This window comes from Oncorhynchus clarkii, chromosome 5, assembly GCF_045791955.1.
Source record: "Oncorhynchus clarkii lewisi isolate Uvic-CL-2024 chromosome 5, UVic_Ocla_1.0, whole genome shotgun sequence".
Classification (NCBI taxonomy): domain Eukaryota; kingdom Metazoa; phylum Chordata; class Actinopteri; order Salmoniformes; family Salmonidae; genus Oncorhynchus; species Oncorhynchus clarkii.
In genome coordinates this window covers 88,477,202-88,500,538 of record NC_092151.1, presented here as the reverse complement: position 1 = coordinate 88,500,538, position 23,337 = coordinate 88,477,202, and the positions used below count along the sequence as shown (strand labels likewise).

Here is a 23,337-nt window from a genome sequence, read left to right as displayed (position 1 = left end):
GTATAGCTTCCATCCCTCTCCTCGCTCCTCAACGACAACAGCCACCCTCGAAGCAGTGTTACCCATGCAGAGCAAGGGGAACAACCACTCCAAGTCTCAGAGCGAGTGACGTTTGAAACGCTATTAGCGCTCACCCCGCTAACTAGCTAGCCATTTCACATCGGTTACACCAGCCTAATCTCGGGAGTTGATAGGCTTGAAGTCATAAACAGCTTCTGGCAAACGCACGAAAGTGCTGTTTGAATGAATGCTTACGAGCCTGCTACTGCCTACCATCTCTCAGTCAGACTGCTCTATCAAATCATAGACTTAGTTATAACATGATAACACACAGAAATACGAGCCTTAGGTCATTAATATGGTCGAATCCGGAAACTATCATCTCGAAAACAAGACGTTTATTATTTCAGTGAAATACGGAACCATTCCGTATTTTATCTAATGGGTGGCATCCATAAGTCTAAATATTGCCGTTACATTGCACAACCTTCAATCTTATGTCATAATTACGTAAAATTATGGCAAATTAGGCGGCCCAAACTGTTGCATATACACTGACTCTGAAGTGACACAATTTCACCTGGTTAATATTGCCTGCTAACCTGGAGTTTTTCCTAGCCACCGTGCTTCTACACCTGCATTGTTGCTGTTTGGGGTTTTAGCCTGGGTTTCTGTACAGCACTTTGAGATATCAGCTGATGTACGAAGGGCTATATAAATACATTTGATTTGATTTGATTTCTTTTAGCTAAATATGCAGGTTTAAAAATATATACTTCTGTGTATTGATTTTAAGAAAGGTATTGATGTTTATGGTTAGGTTCACATTGGAGCAACGATACGCACCGCATCGATTATATGCTACGCAGGACACTCTAGATACCTACACATGGTTGATGATATTACTAGTTTATCTAGTGATTATGTTTGATTGATTGATTGATTGTTTTTTATAAGATAAGTTTAATGCTAGCTAGCAACTTACCTTGGCTTACTGCATTCGCGTAACAGGCAGGCTCCTCGTGGAGTGCAATGAGAGGCAGGTGGTTAGAGCGTTGGACACGTTAACTGTAAGGTTGCAAGATTGAATCCCTGAGCTGACAAGGTAAAAATCTGTCGTTCTGCCCCTGAACAAGGCAGTTAACCCATCGTTCCTAGGCCGTCATTGAAAATAAGAATGCGTTCTTAACTGACTTGCCTAGTTAAATAAAGATTAAATTAATTTTATTAATTTAATTTTTTTATTATTTTTTTAATCGGCCAAATCGGTGTCCAAAAATACCGATTTCCGATTGTTATGAAAACTTGAAATCGGCCCTAATTAATCGTCCATTCCAATGAATCGGTCGACCTCTAATATGGATGTTGGCCGTAACACGTGGGTGTGTGTGCTTTAGGACTGTGTTTGAGAGAACATGAATATTTCAGTGTTTATCCTGGGTTGTTCGATGGGTGAGAGAGACAAACCCATCGATACCTGGCTGCATCTCCTATTCTGTTTGATTGAGGCGTGTGTGTGATGAGGTCTCTACTTCCACATTACATCACCTGACCCGGCCCACCTCCGGTGTCGTGGCAATGGGATGTTGCTTGGGTGGTTCTCCCTCGGCGTCTGGGATGGCACGGCAACAGCAGGTTGGGCATGTGTAGATTGATATGTCGTTCTTACCGCACCCCCGGCCCAGACCCGTGTGTGTGTAGTATTGTAATAGTAACAGTAATAGTGCTGCAATGTCCTGAACCCTATGTAGCTTTATAACCCTACAGTACAGTTGAAGTCAGGAGTTTACATACACTTTAGCCAAATACATTTAAACTCAGTTTTTCACAATTCCTGACATTTAATCCTAGTAAAAATGCCCTGTCTCAGGTCAGTTAGGATCACCACTTTATTTTAAGAATGTGAAATGTCAGAATAATAGTAGACAGAGTGAATTATTTCAGCTTGTATTTCTTTCATCACATTCCCAGTGCGGCAGAAGTTTACATACACTCAATTAGTATTTGGTAGCATTGCCTTTAAATGGTTTAACTTGGGTCAAACGTTTCAGGTAGCCTTCCACAAGCTTCCCACAATAAGTTGGGTGAATTTTGGCCCATTCCTCCTGACAGAGCTGGTATAACAGAGACAGGTTTGTAGGCCTCCTTGCTCACACACACTTTTTCAGTTCTGCCCACAAATATTCTATAGGATTGAGGTCAAGGCTTTGTGATGGCCACTCCAATACCTTGACTTTGTTGTCCTTCAGCCATTTTGCCACAACTTTGGAAGTATGCTTGGTGTCATTGTCCATTTGGAAGACCCATTTGCGTCCAAACTTTAACTTCCTGCCTGATGTCTTGAGATGTTGCTTCAATGTATCCACATCATTTCCCCCCCTCATGATGCCATCCATTTTGTAAAGTGCACCAGTCCCTCCTGAAGCAAAGCACCCCCACAACATGATGCTGCCACCACCGTGCTTCACGGTTGGGATGGTGTTCTTTGTCTTGCAAGCCTCCCCCTTTTTCCTCCAAACATAACGATGGTCATTATGGCCAAACAGTTCTATTTTTGTTTCATCAGACCAGAGAACATTTCTCCAAAAAGTACGATCTTTGTCCCCATATGCAGTTGCAAACCGTAGTCTGGCTTTTTTATGGCGGTTTTGGAGAAGTGGCTTCTTCCTTGCACCAAAATACGTTCATCTCTAGGAGACAGAATGCGTCTCCTTTCTGAGCGGTATGACGGCTGCGTGGTCCCATGGTGTTTATACTTGCGTACTATTGTTTGTACAGATGAACATGGTACCTTCAGGCATTTGGAAATTGCTCCCAAGGATGAATCAGACTTGTGGTCTACAATTATTTTTCTGAGGTCTTGGCTGATATCTTTTGATTTTCCCATGATGTCAAGCAAAGAGGCACTGAGTTTGAAGGTAGGCCTTGAAATACATCCACAGGTACACCTCCAATTGACTCAAATCATGTCAATTAGCCTATCAGAAGCTTCTAAAGCCATGACATAATTTTCAGAAATTTTCCTAAATTTTCCAAGCTTTTTAAAGGCACAGTCAACTTAGTGTATGTAAACTTCTGACCCACTGGAATTGTGATACAGTGAATGATACAGTGAAATAATCTGAAATAAACAATTGTTAGAAATATGCACAAAGTAGATATCCTAACCGACTTGCCAAAACTATAGTTTGTAAGCAAAACATTTGTGGAGTGGTTGAAAAACGAGTTTTAATGACTCCAACCTAGTGTATGTAAACCTCTGACTTCAACTTTATATACAGTGCCCTCCATAATTGTTTGGACTGTGAAGCATTTATTCTTGTTTTGGCTTGATACTTCAAAAGTTTGGATTTGATCAGAAATCTCATTTTCTCTCAAATGTTGTGCTCAAATTTGTTTACATCCCTGTTAGTGAGCATTTCTCCTTTGCCACACCTAATTACAGTCAGGTCAAGATCCTGGTGAGGACGACAAGCACGCAGATTAGGTTTCCGTAGATGGTTTCTGACAGTTTGTGCAGAAATTGTTTTGATTGTACAAACCTGCAGTTTCATCAGCTGTCCGGGTGGCTGGTCTCAAATGAACCCGCAGGTGAAGAAGCCGGATGTGGAGGTCCTGGGCTGGCGTGGTTACACGTGGTCTGCGGTTGTGAGGCTGGTTGGACATTCTGCCAAATTTTCTAAAATGACATTGGAGGCGGCTTATGGTAGAGAAATTCACATTTAATTATCTGGCAACAGCTCTGGTGGACATTCCTGCTTGATATGCATATCAAGAAGCTGATTAAACAGCATTATCATTCCACAGGTGCACCTGGTGCTGGGGACAATAAAAGGCCACTCTAAAATGTGCAGTTTAGTCACACAACACAATTCCACAGATGTCTCAAATTTTGAGGGAGTGTGCAATTGGCATGCTGACTGCAGGAATATCGACCAGAGCTGTTGCCAGCTGTTGTAGCTTTATACTCCTAAGTAGCTTTATTCCCCTCTTTAGCTTTAAACCCCCAAGTAGCTGTGTACCATCAAGTAGCTGTGTACCCCCAAGTAGCTGTGTACCCCAAGTAGCTGTGTACCCCAAGTAGCTGTGTACCCCCAAGTAGCTGTGTACCCCCAAGTAGCTGTGTACCCCCAAGTAGCTGTGTACGCCCAAGTAGCTTTCTACCCCTGTGTAGCGTTAAACCCCTGTGTTGCGTCATACCCTATATGTAGCGTCATACCCTATATGTAGCGTCATACCCGTGTGTAGCTTATTACTCCTGTGTAGCGTTATAACAGTATGTAGCGTTATAACCCTATGTGGCGTCAACCCCCATATGTAGCATTATACCCGTGTGTAGCTTATTACTCCTGTGTAGCGTTATAACCCCATGTAGTGTTATAACCCTATGTATTTTTTATACTGCTTTACTTTATACCCCTATATAGCGTCATACCCCTAAATAGCTTAATACCCCATATAGCTTTTAACCCTAAATAACTTTATACCGCTATATAGCTTTATACCCCTATATAGCTTTGCATCACTATATTGTTTTACTGTATACCCCTATGTAGCTTCATACCCCTATGTAGCTTCATACCCCTATGTAGCTTCATACCCCTATGTAGCTTCATACCGCTATGTAGCTTTATACCCCTATATAGCTTTTTACCCCAAAATAGCTGTATAGACCTATATTGCTTTAGTGTATACTCCTATATAGCTTCAAACCCATTTGGAGCTTTATACTCCTAAATAGCTTTATTCCCCTATATAGCTTTATAACATAGCTTTATAACCATGTATAGCTTTATAACCGTATATAGCTTAATGCCCCTGGATGTTTGACCTTATAATAAAAGATGAGGACATGCGTCCTTAAAGGCATCTGTATACTGTAGCTCTGCTGCGAAAACGCTTACATTTTTAGTTCATTTCACACTTTTAACATCTAATTAAAAATGTGTCACATAGTATGCCAGTGTTATCCACTGAGCATTACCTTGGTGCCTTCTCTTCCTACTGCTGGCCCTACTGTCATAGTTTAATGTGATAGCTTAGTGAATTCATTTGTGTGTATGTGCCTACACACACATTCTCTCTCTTAGGTCGGCATGAATTAATACAGCACATTATATCACATTAACAGACATAAAACAGCGTCTAACTTTGTTTTCCCTCATAATTTGTCATGCGCTAAGACTGAAGAAAGAGGGAGGGCTGATTCTATCTGAAAGGCTGTTCTATACAACAGGGGAGGGAGGGCTGGTTCTATCTGAAAGGCTGTTCTCTACAACAGGGGAGGGAGGGCTGATTCTATCTGAAAGGCTGTTCTATACAACAGGGGAGGGAGGGCTGATTCTATCTGAAAGGCTGTTCTCTACAACAGGGGAGGGAGGGCTGATTCTATCTGAAAGGCTGTTGTCTACAACAGGGGAGGGAGGGCTGATTCTATCTGAAAGGCTGTTGTCTACAACAGGGGAGGGAGGGCTGATTCTATCTGAAAGGCTGTTGTCTACAACAGGGGAGGGAGGGCTGATTCTATCTGATAGGCTGTTCTCTACAACAAGGGAGGGAGGGCTGATTCTATCTGAAAGGCTGTTCTCTACAACAGGGGAGGGAGGGCTGATTCTATCTGAAAGGCTGTTCTCTACAACAGGGGAGGGAGGGCTGATTCTATCTGAAAGGCTGTTCTCTACAACAGGGGAGGGAGGGCTGATTCTATCTGAAAGGCTGTTCTCTACAACAGGGAAGGGCTGATTCTATCTGAAAGGCTGTTCTCTACAACAGGAGAGGGAGGGCTGATTCTATCTGAAAGGCTGTTCTCTACAACAGGGGAGGGCTGATTCCATCTGAAAGGCTGTTCTCTACAACAGGGGAGGAAGGGCTGATTCCATCTGAGAGGCTGTTCTCTACATCAGGGGAGGAAGGGCTGATTCCATCTGAGAGGCTGTTCTCTACAACAGGGGAGGAAGGGCTGATTCTATCTGAAAGGCTGTTCTCTACAACAGGGGAGGGCTGATTCTATACAACAAGGGATGGCTGATTCCACCTGAAAGGCTGTTCTATACAACAAGGGAGGGCTGATTCTATCTGAAAGGCTGTTCTCTACAACAGGGGAGGGCTGATTCTATACAACAAGGGAGGGCTGATTCCACCTGAAAGGCTGTTCTATACAACAAGGGAGGGCTGATTCTATACAACAAGGGAAGGCTGATTCTATCTGAAAGGCTGTTCTCTACAACAAGGGACGGCTGATTCTATACAACAGGGGAGGGCTGATTCCATCTTAAAGGCTGTTCTATACAACAGGGGAGGGAGGGCTGATTCTATCTGAAAGGCTGTTCTCTACAACAGGGGAGGGAGGGCTGATTCCATCTGAAAGGCTGTTCTCTACAACAAGGGAGGGAGGGCTGATTCTATCTGAAAGGCTGTTCTCTACAACAGGGGAGGGCTGATTCTATCTGAGAGGCTGTTCTCTACAACAGGGGAGGGCTGATTCTATCTGAAAGGCTGTTCTATACAACAAGGGAGGGCTGATTCTATACAACAAGGGAGGGCTGATTCCACCTGAAAGGCTGTTCTCTACAACAGGGGAGGGAGGGCTGATTCTATCTGAAAGGCTGTTCTCTACAACAAGGGAGGGAGGGCTGATTCTACCTGAAAGGCTGTTCTATACAACAAGGGAGGGCTGATTCCACCTGAAAGGCTGTTCTATACAACAAGGGAGAGCTGATTCTATACAACAGGGGAGGGCTGATTCTATCTGAAAGGCTGTTCTCTACAACAAGGGAGGGCTGATTCTATACAACAGGGGAGGGCTGATTCCATCGTAAAGGCTGTTCTCTACAACAGGGGAGGGAGGGCTGATTCCATCTGAAAGGCTGTTCTCTACAACAGGAGAGGGAGGGCTGATTCCATCTGAAAGGCTGTTCTCTACAACAGGGGAGGGAGGGCTGATTCTATCTGAAAGGCTGTTCTCTACAACAGGGGAGGGCTGATTCTATCTGAAAGGCTGTTCTCTACAACAGGGGAGGGAGGGCTGATTCCATCTGAAAGGCTGTTCTCTACAACAGGAGAGGGAGGGCTGATTCCATCTGAAAGGCTGTTCTCTACAACAGGGGAGGGCTGATTCCATCTGAAAGGCTGTTCTCTACAACAGGGGGGGGCTGATTCTATACAACAAGGGAGGGCTGATTCCACCTGAAAGGCTGTTCTATACAACAAGGGAGGGCTGATTCTATACAACAAGGGAGGGCTGATTCTATCTGAAAGGCTGTTCTCTACAACAAGGGAGGGCTGATTCTATACAACAGGGGAGGGCTGATTCCATCGTAAAGGCTGTTCTCTACAACAGGGGAGGGAGGGCTGATTCCATCTGAAAGGCTGTTCTCTACAACAGGAGAGGGAGGGCTGATTCCATCTGAAAGGCTGTTCTCTACAACAGGGGAGGGAGGGCTGATTCTATCTGAAAGGCTGTTCTCTACAACAGGGGAGGGCTGATTCTATCTGAAAGGCTGTTCTCTACAACAGGGGAGGGAGGGCTGATTCCATCTGAAAGGCTGTTCTCTACAACAGGAGAGGGAGGGCTGATTCTATCTGAAAGGCTGTTCTCTACAACAGGAGAGGGAGGGCTGATTACATCTGAAAGGCTGTTCTATACAACAGGGGAGGGCTGATTCCATCTGAAAGGCTGTTCTCTACAACAGGGGGGGGCTGATTCTATACAACAAGGGAGGGCTGATTCCACCTGAAAGGCTGTTCTATACAACAAGGGAGGGCTGATTCTATACAACAAGGGAGAGCTGATTCTATACAACAGGGGAGGGCTGATTCTATCTGAAAGGCTGTTCTCTACAACAAGGGAGGGCTGATTCTATACAACAGGGGAGGGCTGATTCCATCGTAAAGGCTGTTCTCTACAACAGGGGAGGGAGGGCTGATTCCATCTGAAAGGCTGTTCTCTACAACAGGAGAGGGAGGGCTGATTCCATCTGAAAGGCTGTTCTCTACAACAGGGGAGGGAGGGCTGATTCTATCTGAAAGGCTGTTCTCTACAACAGGGGAGGGCTGATTCTATCTGAAAGGCTGTTCTCTACAACAGGGGAGGGAGGGCTGATTCCATCTGAAAGGCTGTTCTCTACAACAGGAGAGGGAGGGCTGATTCTATCTGAAAGGCTGTTCTCTACAACAGGAGAGGGAGGGCTGATTCCATCTGAAAGGCTGTTCTCTACAACAGGGGAGGGAGGGCTGATTCCATCTGAAAGGCTGTTCTCTACAACAGGAGAGGGAGGGCTGATTCTATCTGAAAGGCTGTTCTCTACAACAGGAGAGGGAGGGCTGATTCCATCTGAAAGGCTGTTCTCTACAACAGGGGAGGGCTGATTCCATCTGAAAGGCTGTTCTCTACAACAGGGGGGGGCTGATTCTATACAACAAGGGAGGGCTGATTCCACCTGAAAGGCTGTTCTATACAACAAGGGAGGGCTGATTCTATACAACAAGGGAGGGCTGATTCTATCTGAAAGGCTGTTCTCTACAACAAGGGAGGGCTGATTCTATACAACAGGGGAGGGCTGATTCCATCGTAAAGGCTGTTCTCTACAACAGGGGAGGGAGGGCTGATTCCATCTGAAAGGCTGTTCTCTACAACAGGAGAGGGAGGGCTGATTCCATCTGAAAGGCTGTTCTCTACAACAGGGGAGGGAGGGCTGATTCTATCTGAAAGGCTGTTCTCTACAACAGGGGAGGGCTGATTCTATCTGAAAGGCTGTTCTCTACAACAGGGGAGGGAGGGCTGATTCCATCTGAAAGGCTGTTCTCTACAACAGGAGAGGGAGGGCTGATTCTATCTGAAAGGCTGTTCTCTACAACAGGAGAGGGAGGGCTGATTCCATCTGAAAGGCTGTTCTATACAACAGGGGAGGGCTGATTCCATCTGAAAGGCTGTTCTCTACAACAGGGGGGGGCTGATTCTATACAACAAGGGAGGGCTGATTCCACCTGAAAGGCTGTTCTATACAACAAGGGAGGGCTGATTCTATACAACAAGGGAGGGCTGATTCTATCTGAAAGGCTGTTCTCTACAACAAGGGAAGGCTGATTCTATACAACAGGGGAGGGCTGATTCCATCTTAAAGGCTGTTCTATACAACAGGGGAGGGACGGCTGATTCTATCTGAAAGGCTGTTCTCTACAACCGGGGAGGGAGGGCTGATTCCATCTGAAAGGCTGTTCTCTACAACAGGGGAGGGAGGGCTGATTCCATCTGAGAGGCTGTTCTCTACAACAGGGGAGGGCTGATTCCACCTGAAAGGCTGTTCTCTACAACAGGGGAGGGCTGATTCTATCTGAAAGGCTGTTCTCTACAACAGGGGAGGGCTGATTCCACCTGAAAGGCTGTTCTATACAACAGGGGAGGGAGGGCTGATTCCATCTGAAAGGCTGTTCTCTACAACAGGGGAGGGAGGGCTGATTCCACCTGAAAGGCTGTTCTATACAACAAGGGAGGGCTGATTCTATCTGAGAGGCTGTTCTCTACAACAGGGGAGGGCTGATTCTATCTGAAAGGCTGTTCTATACAACAAGGGAGGGCTGATTCTATACAACAAGGGAGGGCTGATTCCATCGTAAAGGCTGTTCTCTACAACAGGGGAGGGGGGGCTGATTCCATCTGAAAGGCTGTTCTCTACAACAGGGGAGGGCTGATTCTATCTGAAAGGCTGTTCTCTACAACAGGGGAGGGAGGGCTGATTCCATCTGAAAGGCTGTTCTCTACAACAGGAGAGGGAGGGCTGATTCTATCTGAAAGGCTGTTCTCTACAACAGGAGAGGGAGGGCTGATTCCATCTGAAAGGCTGTTCTCTACAACAGGGGAGGGAGGGCTGATTCTATCTGAAAGGCTGTTCTCTACAACAGGGGAGGGCTGATTCTATCTGAAAGGCTGTTCTCTACAACAGGAGAGGGAGGGCTGATTCCATCTGAAAGGCTGTTCTCTACAACAGGGGAGGGAGGGCTGATTCTATCTGAAAGGCTGTTCTCTACAACAGGGGAGGGAGGGCTGATTCTATCTGAAAGGCTAATCTCTACAACAGGGGAGGGAGGGCTGATTCCATCTGAAAGGCTGTTCTATACAACAGGGGAGGGAGGGCTGATTCCACCTGAAAGGCTGTTCTATACAACAAGGGAGGGCTAATTCCATCTGAAAGGCTGTTCTATACAACAAGGGAGGGCTGATTCTATCTAAAAGGCTGTTCTATACAACAAGGGAGGGCTGATTCTATCTGAAAGGCTGTTCTATACAACAGGGGAGGGCTGATTCTATACAACAAGGGAGGGCTGATTCCACCTGAAAGGCTGTTCTATACAACAAGGGAGGGCTGATTCTATACAACAAGGGAGGGAAGATTCCACCTGAAAGGCTGTTCTATACAACAAGGGAAGGCTGATTCTATACAACAGGGGAGGGCTGATTCTATCTGAAAGGCTGTTCTATACAACAAGGGAGAGAGAGCAATACTCATTAGGCATCAAAGTCAAAGGAACTGCACAATATTAAAAGACATGTTATAGATGGAAGGAAAGTAGTGTGTAAACCTACCAAAAAAACAATTAGGCAACAACAAATTCAATCCCTTTTAGACAACTTCCTGGATAAAATATTTCACTGTAATAGTGAAGGTGTAAACTTGGCAGTAGGAAACCTAAACACTATATTTGACCTTTCAGCTTCCCTACGAAATCTAAAAATGTCAATCAGACAACCTTAGAAAATTAACAACAATGACAAATAGTTTGATGAAAATGCAAAAATTTAAGAAATTGAGAAACAAATCCAACCAAATACATAGAAATCAGAAATCAGCTCAATGTCATTGAAGATAGAATCTAACCACTTCTGGGGAAATTAGAACTATCTAAACAAACAACAACACGAAGAGTTATCTATCCAAAATGGAGATGTGTGGATAAACCAGTCTTCTTTGCTCTATAACAATGAACAAACATTTTTAGAATCAGCAATTATTTTACCTTTATTTAACTAGGCAAGTCAGTTAAGAACAAATTCTTATTTTCAATGACGGTCTAGGAACGGTGGTACAAATGACAGATTTGTACCTTGTCAGCTCGGGGGTTTGAACTTGCAACCTTCCGGTTACTAGTCCAACGCTCTAACAACTAGGCTACCCTGCATCCCCAAAAGACTACCAGAAGCCACTGGAATCTCCAATTACATTAAATGAACTACAGGACAAAATACAAACCTTCCAACCCAAAAAGGCCTGTGGTGTTGATGGTATCCTACATGACATTATAAAATATACACACCACAAATTCCAATTGGCTATACTTAAACTCTTTAACATCATCCTCAGCTCTGGCATCTTCCCCAATATTTGGAACCAAGCACTGATAACCCCAATCCACAAAAGTGGAGACAAATTTGACCCCAATAACTAATGTGGAATATGCGTCAACAGCAACCTTGGGAAAATCCTCTGCATTATCATTAAATCAGTAGGGGAGTACAGTAGGGGACTGAGCACGCACCCCTGAGGGGCCCCCGTGTTGAGGATCAGTGTGGCGGATGTGTTGTTACCTACCCTTACCACCTGGGGGCGGCCCGTCAGGAAGTCCAGGATCCAGTTGCAGAGGAAGGTGTTTAGTCCCAGGATCCTTAGTTTATTGATGAGCTTTGAGGGCACTATGGTGTTGAACGCTGAGCTGTTGTCAATGAACAGCATTCTCACATAGGTGTTCCTTTTGTCCAGGTGGGAGAGGGCAGTGTGGAGTGCAATAGAGATTGCATCATCTGTGGATCTGTTGGGGCGGTATGCAAATTGGAATGGGTCTAGGGTTTCTGGGACAATGGTGTTGATTATGACCAGCCGTTCAAAGCACTTCATGGCTACAGACGTGAGTGCTATGGGTTGGTAGTCATTTAGGCAGGTTATCTTAGTGTTCTCGGGCACGGACTATGTATTTTTGCAAATAACAGCTCTGCTGCACGATATCTAAGGAAGTCTCGAGTTTTGCTCACCTGAGGTAGAGTATCTCATGATATGCTGTAGACCACACTATCTACCTAGAGAGTTTTCATCTGTATTTTTTTGTAGCTGTCTACAGTCGTGGCCAAAACTTTTGAGAATGACACAAAGTTTGCTGCTTCAGTGTCTTTAGATATTTTGTCAGATGTTACAATAGAATACTGAAGTATAATTACAAGCATTTCATAAGTGTCTGCCCTGGCATGCAATCCGCCCTGGCATGCAATCCGCCCTGGCATGCAATCCGCCCTGGCATGCAATCCGCCCTGGCATGCAATCCACCCTGGCATGCAATCCGCCCTGGCATGCAATCCGCCCTGGCATGCAATCCGCCCTGGCATGCTGTCAATTAACTTCTGAACCTGACTGATGGCAGCCCATTCTTGCATAATCAATGCTTGGAGTTTGTCAGAATTTGTGGGGTTTTGTGTGTCCACCCATTCCACAAGGTCTCAATGGGATTAAGGTCTGGGGAGTTTCTTCGCCATGAACCCAAAATATCGATGTTTGGTTCCCCGAGGCACTTAGTTATCACTTTGCCTTATGGCAAGGTACTCCATCATGCTGGAAAAGGCATTGTTAGTCACCAAACTATTCCTGGATGGTTGGGAGAAGTTGCTCTCAGAGGATGTGTTGGTACCATTCTTTATTCATGGCTGTGTTCTTAGGCAAAATTGTGAGTGAGCCCATTCTCTTGGCTGAGAAGCAAACCCACACATGAATGGTCTCAGGATGTTTTACTGTTGGCATGACACAGGACTGATGGTAGCGCTCACCTTGTCTTCTCCGGACAAGCTTGTTTCCGGATGAAAGGGGATTCATCAGAGAAAATGACTTTACCCCAGTCCTCAGAAGTCCAATCCCTGTACCTTTTGCAGAATATCAGTCTGTCCCTGGTGTTTTTCCTGGAGAGAAGTGGCTTCTTTGCTGCCCTTCTTGACACCAGGACATCCTCCAAAAAGTCTTCGCCTCACTGTGCGTGCAGATGTACTCACACCTGCCTGCTGCCATTCCTGAGTAAGCTCTGTACTGGTGGTGCCCCAATCCCGCAGCTGAATCAACTTTAGGAGACGGTCTTGGCACTTGCTGGACTTTCTTGGGTGCCCTAAAGCCTTCTTCACAACAATTGAACCGCTCTCCTTGAAGATCTTGATGATCCGATAAATGGTTGATCTAGGTGCAATCTTGTTTCCTTGCAGGTAACCATATTTGACAGAGGAAGAACGATGATTCCAAGTACCACCCTCCTTTTGAAGCTTCCAGTCTGTTATTTGAACTCATTCAGCATGACAGAGTGATCTCCAGCCTTGTCCTCATCAACACTCACACCTGTTTTAATGAGAATCACTGACATGATGTCAGTTGGTCCTTTTGTGGCAGGGCTGAAATGCAATGCAAATGTTTTTGGGGGATTCAGTTCATTTGCATGGCAAAGAGGGACTTTGCAATTAATTGCAATTCATCGAATCACTCTTCATAACATTCTGGAGTATATGCAAATTGCCGTCATACAAACTGTGGCAGCAGACTTTGTGAAAATGTATATCTGTGTAGTTTTCAAAACTTGTGGCCACAACTATAGACCTAACATACGTCCTCCTTAACATGGCCAGGGCCTCATGCTAACTCAGACTGAACTGTAGAGAAGAACACAGACACTGCACAGCGACCGTGCTAGATGGGCGAGGAGGAGGCATACAACCAGCAAGAGAAAAAAGTGAGGTGTGTGTGTGCATGCCACCAGCAGTCCCTCAGACAGACAGCAGGCGTGCGTGTGCGGCAACAAACCCTGGAATACCAATGAGCCCACACACAGGTCCTAGAGGTCATAGAGTGAGTCAGTCATCTCGCCTATCGCCATGACGCCCAGCCTGCAGTGAGTCTGAGAGAGTGGGGGGGCCCTGTGTGTGTGCAGGGCCGGCAGCTGTCAGGGGCCAGTAGTAACAGACCCTAATGAACCAGATGAATAGTGCAAAAACTCCCAAATACAAACAGGACAGTTGACATTTTTCTTCTGTCAAAAGCAGAAGATGCATGAAAATACAATGGTACAACCCTTTACTGGCCACAGCTGCTGTCTGCCTACCCCTACCATCTCTCTCTCTCTCTCTCTCTCTCTCTCTCTCTCTCTCTCTCTTTCTCTCTCTCTCTCTCTCTTTCTCTCTCTCTCTCTTTCTCTCTTTCTCTCTTTCTCTGTATCTTTCTCTCTCTCTCACTCCCTCCTGGTCTCTCACTCCCTCCTGGTCTCTCTCTCTTTCTCTTTCTCTCTCTCTCTCTTTCTCTCTCACTCCCTCCTGGTCTCTCTCTCACTCCCTCCTGGTCTCTCTCTCTTTCTCTTTCTCTCTCTCACTCCCTCCTGGTATCTCTCTCTCTCTCTGTCTCTCTTTCTCTCTCTCTCTCCTGGTCTCTGTCTCTCTCTCTCTCTCTCTCTCTCTTTCTCTCGTTCTCTCTCTTTCTCTCTCTTTCTCTCTTTCTCTCTCTTTCTCTCTCTTTCTCTTTCTCTCTCTTTCTCCTGGTCTTTCTCTCTCTCTCTTTCTCTCTCTCTCTCTCTCTCTCTCTGTCTCTCTCTCTCTCTCCTGGTCTCTGTCTCTTTCTCTCTCTCTCTTTCTCTCACTTTCTCTCTCTTTCTCTCTCTTTCTCTCACTTTCTCTCTTTCTCTCTCAATCTTTCTCTCTCTCTCTCTTACTCCCTCCTGGCCTCTCTTACTCCCTCCCTTCCTCCCTCTCTCTCTCCAAGGAATACATGCCAGAACCCTACCTCTCCCCCTGCCACACACACACAGTGTGCTACAATAGTGTGTGTAAGTGATGATGCAGTGGGGGGGATGTCGAGGGGAGATATTCTAGCACCATCATCCTAACTTCTTATTGGCTGACAGAGCCTGTCTTAACCATGTCCAACACCCCCTGTTAGATGGAGGGATGGAGAGAGGGGTTGAATAACTGCTTCGATGGAAGCAATGTGTCTCCTTTCCTATCCTCCCCTCGTTGCTAGGCAACCCCTTGGTTGCTTGATTAAGCGCTGGTAAATGATAAAGATGGTGTGAGGAAGAGAGAGAGAAAAGGGGTGAGATAATGGAACATCTGGAAGAAAAGTGACACCAGTCTCGATGGCTGCTTCAGCTAATGTCTGCCTCTCCTCTACCTACTCTCCCCTTCCTCCCACCTTTCTCCACTCTGCCTATATCCTCCTTTACCCACTCTCCCTCCTTCCCTTCTCCTCCACTCTTCCTCTTCTCTGTGGCTACGCTCGCCTGCCTTTTTCAGAGAAGGGGCCTCTCTGTTCCACCTAACTGAGATATCCCCCCTTCTCCCTCCTTTCTCCTCTTAGTTTTAATAGAGAAACGGAGCAGGAGAAAACCAGTCAACTGGAGGGAAACAAACAACCAAAAATAAACTTCCTGGGATTACATTTTTTGGTTCAGTTGATTTGAAATCCAACCATTCTCTATCTCACACATACACAGACTTCAGTCCAGTGGTCACACATACACTGAGTGTACAAAACATTAGGAACACCTTCCTAGTATTGAGTTGCACCCCCTTTTCCCCTCAGAACAGCCTCAATTCATCAGGTCATGGACTCTACAAGGTGTTGAAGGCGTTCCACAGGGATGCTGGCCCACGGTGACTCCCACAGTTGTGTCAAGTTGGCTGGATGTCCTTTGGGTGGTGGACCATTAGTGATACACATGGGAAACTGTTGAGCGTGAAAAACCCAGCAGCTTTTCAGTTCTTGACACACTCAAACCAGTGTGCCTGGCACCTACTACCATACCCTGTTCAAAGGCACTTACATCTTTTGTCTAGCCCATTCACCCTCTGAATGGCACACATACACAATCCATGTCTCAATTGTCTCAAGACTTAAACATCCTTATTTAACCTGTCTCCTCCCCTTCAGATACACTGATTGTAGTGTAGATCCCTTATTGACATCAATAAGGAATAATACATTTCACCTGGATTTACGAGGTCAGTATGCCATGGAAAGTGCAGGTGTTCCTTTTTTTTTGTACACTGTGTACATCGAGAAGGCCACATTCAGATGAAGTGTTTTCTTTGTCTTCCAGAGAGTTGTGTGTATTTGTGTATTTTTTTCATTAAATGTTTTTCATTTAACCTTTATTTAACTAGGCAATTCAGTTAAGAACAAATTAATATTTACAATGACGGCCTACCCCGGCCAAACCCGGACGACACTGGGCAAATTGTGCGCTGCCCTATAGGACTCCCAATCACGGCCGGATGTGATACAGCCTGGATCCTTAACTAAATGTCTCCCTTCTTCCCTCAGATGGCAGCTCTCCAGAGCCCGTTCTACGGTGATAAGATGAACCTGTACTCTCTTTGTAAGAAGATAGAGCAGTGTGACTACCCTCCACTTCCATCTGACCACTACTCTGAAGAGGTACTTCTCCAACTCTCACTTTACACTCTTTCACCTTCTCTCCATCTCTCACCCCCAAATCTCACTCGTTGACCCTGGAATCAGTAGTATAGCCCACTACATACATTAAAATACATCTGCAGGCCTCATCCCAAACCAATGGGAAAGTATGGAACATTACTATGGGTTAGCCAGAACTGCAACTTGTAAGTGATCATATTCTATTAAAAGCCTCTAGGTAAGAACTGGCTGAATCTGAATGGCGTATTTAGTGTCATATATCCTTCAGTTGTAGTTGTGCATGTGTTTTCAAATCCAATTGTATTTGTCACATGCGCCAAATACAACAGGTGTTTGTGAAATGCTTACATACCTTAAGCCAAAAATGCAGTTCACGGAATAGTGTTAAGAAAACTTTTACTAAATAAACTAAAATAAAGTAAACACTAACACAAAATAACAAAAACGGGGAACCAGTAGCAAGTCGATGTGCGGTGGTACAGGTTAGTCAAGGATATTTGTACATGTAGGTAGGGGTAAAGTGACTATGGATAGATAATACCAGTGAGTTGAATCAGTGTAAAAACAATGGGGGGGGGGGGTCAATGTAAATAGTCCGGCTGGCCATTTGATTAATTGTTCAGCAGTCTTATGGCTTGGGGGTAGAAGCTGTTAAGGAGGCTTTTGGTCCTAGACTTGGCGCTCAGGTACCGCTTGCCGTGCGGGAACAGAGAAAACAGTCTATGACTGAGTCTTTGACCACTTTTTGGGCCTTCCTCTGACATCACCTAGTATATAGGTCCTGGATGGCATGAAGCTTGGCACCAGTGATGTACTGGGCAGTACCCACTACCCTCTGTAAAGCCTTATGTTCGGATGCTGAGCAGTTGCCATACCAGGCGGTGATGCAACCAGTGATGCTCTCAATGATGCAGCTGTAGAACCTTTTGAGCATCTGGGGACCAATGACAAATCATTTCAGTCTCCTGAGGGGGAAAAGGTTTTGTCGTGCCATCTTCACGACTGTCTTGGTGTGTTTAGACTATGGTAGTTTGTTGGTGATGTGGACACCACGGAACTTGAAGCTCTCAACCCGCTCCACTACAGCCCCGTCGATGTTAATGGGGGTTTGTTCGGCCCTCCTTTTCTTGTAGTCCACTATCATCTCCTGTGTCTTGCTCACATTGAGGGAGAGGTTGTTGTCCTGGCACCACACTGCCACGTCTCTGACCTCCTGCCTATAGTGTGTTTGTCTCATCGTTGTCGGTGATCAGACCTACCACAGTTGTGTCGTCAGCAAACTTAATGATGGTGTTGGAGTCGTGCTTGGCCATGCAGTCATGGGTGAACAGTGAGTACATGAGGGGACTGAGCACACACCCCTGAGGGACCCCCGTGTTGAGGATCAGCGTGGCAGATGTGGGGTGGCCCGTCAGGAAGTCCAGGATCCAGTTGCAGAGGGAGGTGTTTAGTCCAAGGGTCCTTAGCTTAGTGATGAGCTTTGAGGGCACTATGTTGCTGAACGCTGAGCTGTAGTCAATGAACAGTATTCTCACGTAGGTGTTCCTTTTGTCCAGGTGGGAAAGGGCAGTGTGGAATGAGATTGCGTCATCTGTGGATCTGTTTGGGTGGTATGTGAATTGGAGTCGGTCTAGGGTATCCGGGAGAATGCGGTTGATGTGATCCATGACCAGCCTTTCAAAGCACTTCATGGCTACCAACGTGAGTGCAACAGGGCGGTAATCATTTAGGCAGGTTAACTTCGCTTTCTTGGGCACAGGGACTATGGTGGTCTGCTTGACACGTGTAGGTATTACAGACTCAGTCAAGGAGAGGTTGAAAATGTCAGTGAAGACACTCACCAGTTGGTCCACGCATGCTCTGAGTAAACGTTCTGGTAATCCGTATGGCCTCAAGGCCTTGTGAATGTTGACCTGTTTAAAGGTCTTGCTCTCATCGGCCCCATGGAGAGCATGATCACACCGTTGTCCAAAACAGCTGGTGCTCTCATGAATGCTTCAGTTTTGCTTGCTTTGAAGCGAGCATAAAAGGCATTTAGCCCAACTTGTAGGCTTGTGACAATGGGCAGCTCGTGGCTGAGTTTCCCTTTGTAGTCTGTAATCGTTTGCAAGCCCTGCCACGTCCAATGAGCATCAGAGCCGGTGTAGTAGGATGCAATCTTAGTCCTGTATTGAGGCTTTGCCTGTTGATGGTTAATCTGAGGGCATTCCGTATTGAGTGAGTCACTGGTACTTCCTGTTTTTAGTTTTCGCTTATAAGCAGGAATCAGGAGGATATAATTATGGTCAGATTTTCCAAATGGAGGGCGAGGGAGAGCTTTTGTATGCGTCTCTGTGTGTTGATTTTTTATTTTATTTAACTAGGCAAGTCAGTTAAGAACAAATTCTTATTTTCAATGACGGCCTAGGAACAGTGGGTTAACTGCCTGTTCAGGGGCAGAACGACAGATTTGTACCTTGTCAGCTCGGGGGTTTGAACTTGCAACCTTCCAGTTACTAGTCCAACGCTCTAACCACTAGGCTACCCTGCCGCCCCGTGTGTGGAGTAAAGGTGGTCTAGAGTTTTTTTCCCCCTCTGGTTGCACATGTGACATGCTGGTAGAAGTGAGGTAAAATGATTTAAGTTTGCCTGCATTAAAGTCCCCGGCCACTAGGAGCGCCGCTTCTGGATGAGCATTTTCTTGTTCGCTTATGGCCCTATACAGCTGAGTGCGGTCGTTGTGCCAGCATCGGTTTGTGGTGGTAAATAGACAGCTACGAAAAATATAAATGGAAACTCTCTTGGTAGATAGTGTGGTCTACCGTTTATCATGACGTAATCTACCTCAGGGGAGCAATACCTAGAGACTACCTTAATATTAGACATCGCGCACCAGCAGTGATTGACCAATAGACACACACCACCACCCCTCATCTTATTGGCCGTAGCTGTACTGTCCTGCCTATGCATGGAAAACACAGCCAACTGTATATTATCTGTGTTGTCATTCAGCCACGACTCGGTTAAACATACGATATTACAGTTTTAATGTCCCATTGGTAGGATAGTCTTGAACGGAGCTCATCCAGTTTATTCTCCAGTGATTGCCAGTTTATTCTCAAGTTGGCCAATACAACAGATGGTAGAGGCGGTCGCCGACGAATTCTCACAAGGCTCCCTGATCTCCGCCCCCTGTCTTTTCTTCCCTCGAATGACAGGGATTTGTGCCTGGTCTCAGAGAAACAGTATATCCTTCGCGTCGGACTCATTAAATACAAACTATTCGTCCATTTCGAGGTGAGTAATCGGTGTTCTGATACAGGGAAGCTCTTTTCGGTCATAGGAGATGGTAGCAGCAACATTATGTACAAAATTACAACAATTTTGAAAAACACGTAAAATAGCACAATTGTTTAGGGGCCCGTAAAATGGCAGCCATCCATTCCAGCGCCGTCTCTGGGCTGTGCACAGACATTGCATAAAATGTAATATAGAACTATCTATCTGTGGTTATAGATGGCCAACCTACAGACTGCTGCTGATTGCTTGTTGTGTGTGTGTGTGCGCTACCCATGATTCCCCACCACCCAGCCACCATATCACCCTCTATCACCCCATTCAGGAAAGAGAGAGATGGGAAGGGAGAGAGAGGGAGGTGGAGGGATGAGGGTGCCTGGAGCGCCTGTCTGGATGTAAACAAAGCTCCTGAAGCATCGGCAGAAAACTGTCAGCTGCTCATCTTTGTTCTGTCATTTACTGTCTCCTCCGTTCGCTCCCCCCTTTCTCCCCCTTCCACCTGACTCCATCCCTCTACCCCCCCTTATCTCGCCGCTGCGAAGAGGAACATAAATATTTTACATATTTTACATATCTCTTCATCACTCATCCTCCTCTCTCCATTCTATGGGACTAATTCTCAGACTGTCTGCATTTGTATCACACACACACACACCCTGACATACACACACACACACACACACACACACACACACATACCCTGACACACACCCACACCCTGACATACACACACACACACACACACACACACACACACACACACCCTGACACACACACCCTGACATATACAGACACACACACACACACACACACACACACACACACATACCCTGACACACACACACCCTGACACACACACACACCGTACGCTGCATGTCGAGGACTTGCCGAGCCCAGCACCACATAACAGCGGTCAGGAAGTCGGCAGGCGGTTACCATAGCGACCTCGCACATGCGCTTTCTTTTCTTTCTTTGATTTGTATTCCTTTTTTTAATGATGGTGGTCACTGTTCCACCTCTCAGCCCCTCTATCCGCTCCAGTAAGCCGCTCCCCTCCGGGGTGGGTGTGTGTGTGTGTGTCTGTCTGTCTGTCTGTCTGATTTTAGCGATGTGCGAGCAAGTGTGTGTGTGTGTCTCAGGTTGACTGAAAGTAGATTCACAAGGCCGTGGGGTAATTAACACACTATTACCCCCCCCCACCCCCCGCTGTATTTAGTTACAGCACCTGTAGCCTGCTAGCTGCTATCGGAAAAGGAGGAGGGTGACAATGAGAGATTTAAGAATGTGTTTCTGTCATTAGATTTATTCATTTGTCTGGAATGTTCTTTTAACACCACAGACAGACAGCTCTTTTTATGCTTTGTCTCACGATACGGTCTAATAGCTGATATCTCTGTCTCTCTGTCTCTCTCTCTGTGTCTCTCTGTCTCTCTCTCTGTGTCTCTCTGTCTCTCTTTGTCTCCCTCTCTCTCTCTCTGTCTCTCTCTCTGTCTCTCTCTCTGTGTCTCTCTGTCTCTCTTTGTCTCCCTCTCTCTCTCTCTGTCTCTCTCTCTGTCTCTCTCTCTGTGTCTCTCTGTCTCTCTTTGTCTCCCTCTCTCTCTCTCTGTCTCTCTGTCTCTCTCTCTCTGTCTCTCTGTCTCTCTCTCTGTGTCTCTCTGTCTCTCTTTGTCTCCCTCTCTCTCTCTCTGTCTCTCTCTCTCTCTGTCTCTCTCTCTGTCTCTCTGTCTGTGTCTCTCTGTCTCTCTTTGTCTCCCTCTCTCTCTCTCTGTCTCTTTCTCTCTCTGTCTCTCTTTGTCTCCCTCTCTCTCTCTCTGTCTCTCTTTGTCTCCCTCTCTCTCTCTCTGTCTCTCTCTCTCTCTGTCTCTCTCTCTGTCTCTCTCTCTGTGTCTCTCTGTCTCTCTTTGTCTCCCTCTCTCTCTCTCTGTCTCTCTCTCTCTCTGTCTCTCTCTCTGTCTCTCTGTCTCTCTCCATCCAGCTGAGAAAGGTGGTAGATATGTGTATTAACCCCGACCCAGAGAAGAGGGCTGACATCATATACGTGTATGATATTGCCAAACACATGCAACGCCAGACGCAGCTGGGCAGCTAAGTCTTCACCGGAGACACACTACGACCTGCACTCCTCTCCTCCTCTCCTCTCCTCTCTTCCCTCACCTCCACAGAAGGACAGGCAGACATCGATGTTGTCTTTCACACAATCATGTATTCCGAAGTTCAGTTGTTCCGAGGTCTCTGTATTGTTAAGGTTGTTTTTGTTTAGGAGAAGGGAGTGCTGTCTGTATGTCCCAGATATGTCCTGTATCTATTCCCATTGAGCTTAAAGATGGCTGCAGCTAAGAATGTTCTGATGGTGCCCCCTGCCCTGCCCTGCCTGGCCCTGCCTTAGACCGCTGCGTCACTCGGGAGGCCCGGTCCTGACGTAGTTAAATAGAAATAGCAGCATATGCACTGTCTCCATATGTACTGTCTCCATATGTACACAGCCTGTATCACAGAGGAATCTGCCATATGAATGTTTAGTGTTGTACTGTTAGGTATTTTAGTAACAGAACATCCTGTTAGATGTAGTTTATCTGGAGAGCTATAGTATCGAGATCCAATCAAAAATACAGACGGAAAGAAGAAGAAGAAGAAATCTAGTGTTTAGATGGTTAAATGTTGCACTTTGTACCCCGGTACTGACAGGGTGGTGAGGTAATGTGGTGATGAATGTGTCTAGGAGGGGGGTGGCTTTTACCCCAAAGAGCAAAGAGAGAACTAGTGAAGAGGTAGGTAGAGAGATGCTGCAAGTTAACACTGAGGTTATACATGTATGTACTTGGTTGAATGTAATAATGATGTTATAATTTCAAATATAAAAGCTTTATTTCCATTTTTTAAATGTATTATCATTTTATTTTGTTAATTTAGCAGACACTCTTATCCAGAGTAACTTTCAGGTGCAATTAGGGTTAAAGTGCTTTGCTCAAGGGCACATAAACAGATGTCGGTTCGGGAACTGGCTCAACTCTCTTAACCGCTAGGCTACCTGGCGCCTCTTTCTCTGGTTAGGGCCGTCCATGACGAGAAACCAAATGCCACCTGAAGTACCTGGTGATAGTTATTAGTTCTAACTAACACTTTGAACCACCAACCCAAAGATCAGTCCTCTATTTTATATTTTAGTTGTAAAAACTCTTCAACTTGGGATAGCTAGCTAGTAGTCACCTATTTTGTTTTGATTTGTTTATTGGTGTGTTTTAGTTTTTTCAGGTGGTAGTAGGGTGGAGGAGAGATGTTTAACAGTGATTGTGTTTACACATCGAATCACCTTAGTGGGGTTGTGATTGGGGAAATGAACAACAGTGATAGAATGCAGGAGATACAGGATATTACACGACTTGCTGATCATCTCATTTGTTTGACTCACTATTGTCCCACCAACTGATTGGCTGGTATTTTCCAGTTCTATTGTCCCACCAACTGATTGGCTGGTATATTCCAGTTCTATGTCCCACCAACTGATTGGCTGGTATATTCCAGTTCTATTGTCCCACCAACTGATTGGCTAGTATATTCCAGTTCTATTGTCCCACGAACTGATTGGCTGGTATATTCCAGTTCTATTGTCCCACCAACTGAT

The 23,337-nt window shown here is 45.7% G+C and overlaps 1 protein-coding gene across 1 annotated transcript in view; it reads left to right on the top strand.

Annotated features, from left to right (window-relative positions):
- LOC139409512 (serine/threonine-protein kinase Nek7-like) overlaps positions 1–22,596 on the top strand; it is a 141,811-nt gene extending 119,215 nt beyond the window's left edge. The window contains exons 9-10 of the mRNA XM_071154773.1: positions 16,326–16,439; positions 21,691–22,596. Coding sequence (XP_071010874.1) covers positions 16,326–16,439; positions 21,691–21,804 — 228 coding nt within the window. The 3' untranslated portion in view covers positions 21,805–22,596. The remainder of the gene's footprint in view (positions 1–16,325; positions 16,440–21,690) is intronic.
- The last annotated feature ends 741 nt before the right edge of the window (positions 22,597–23,337 follow it).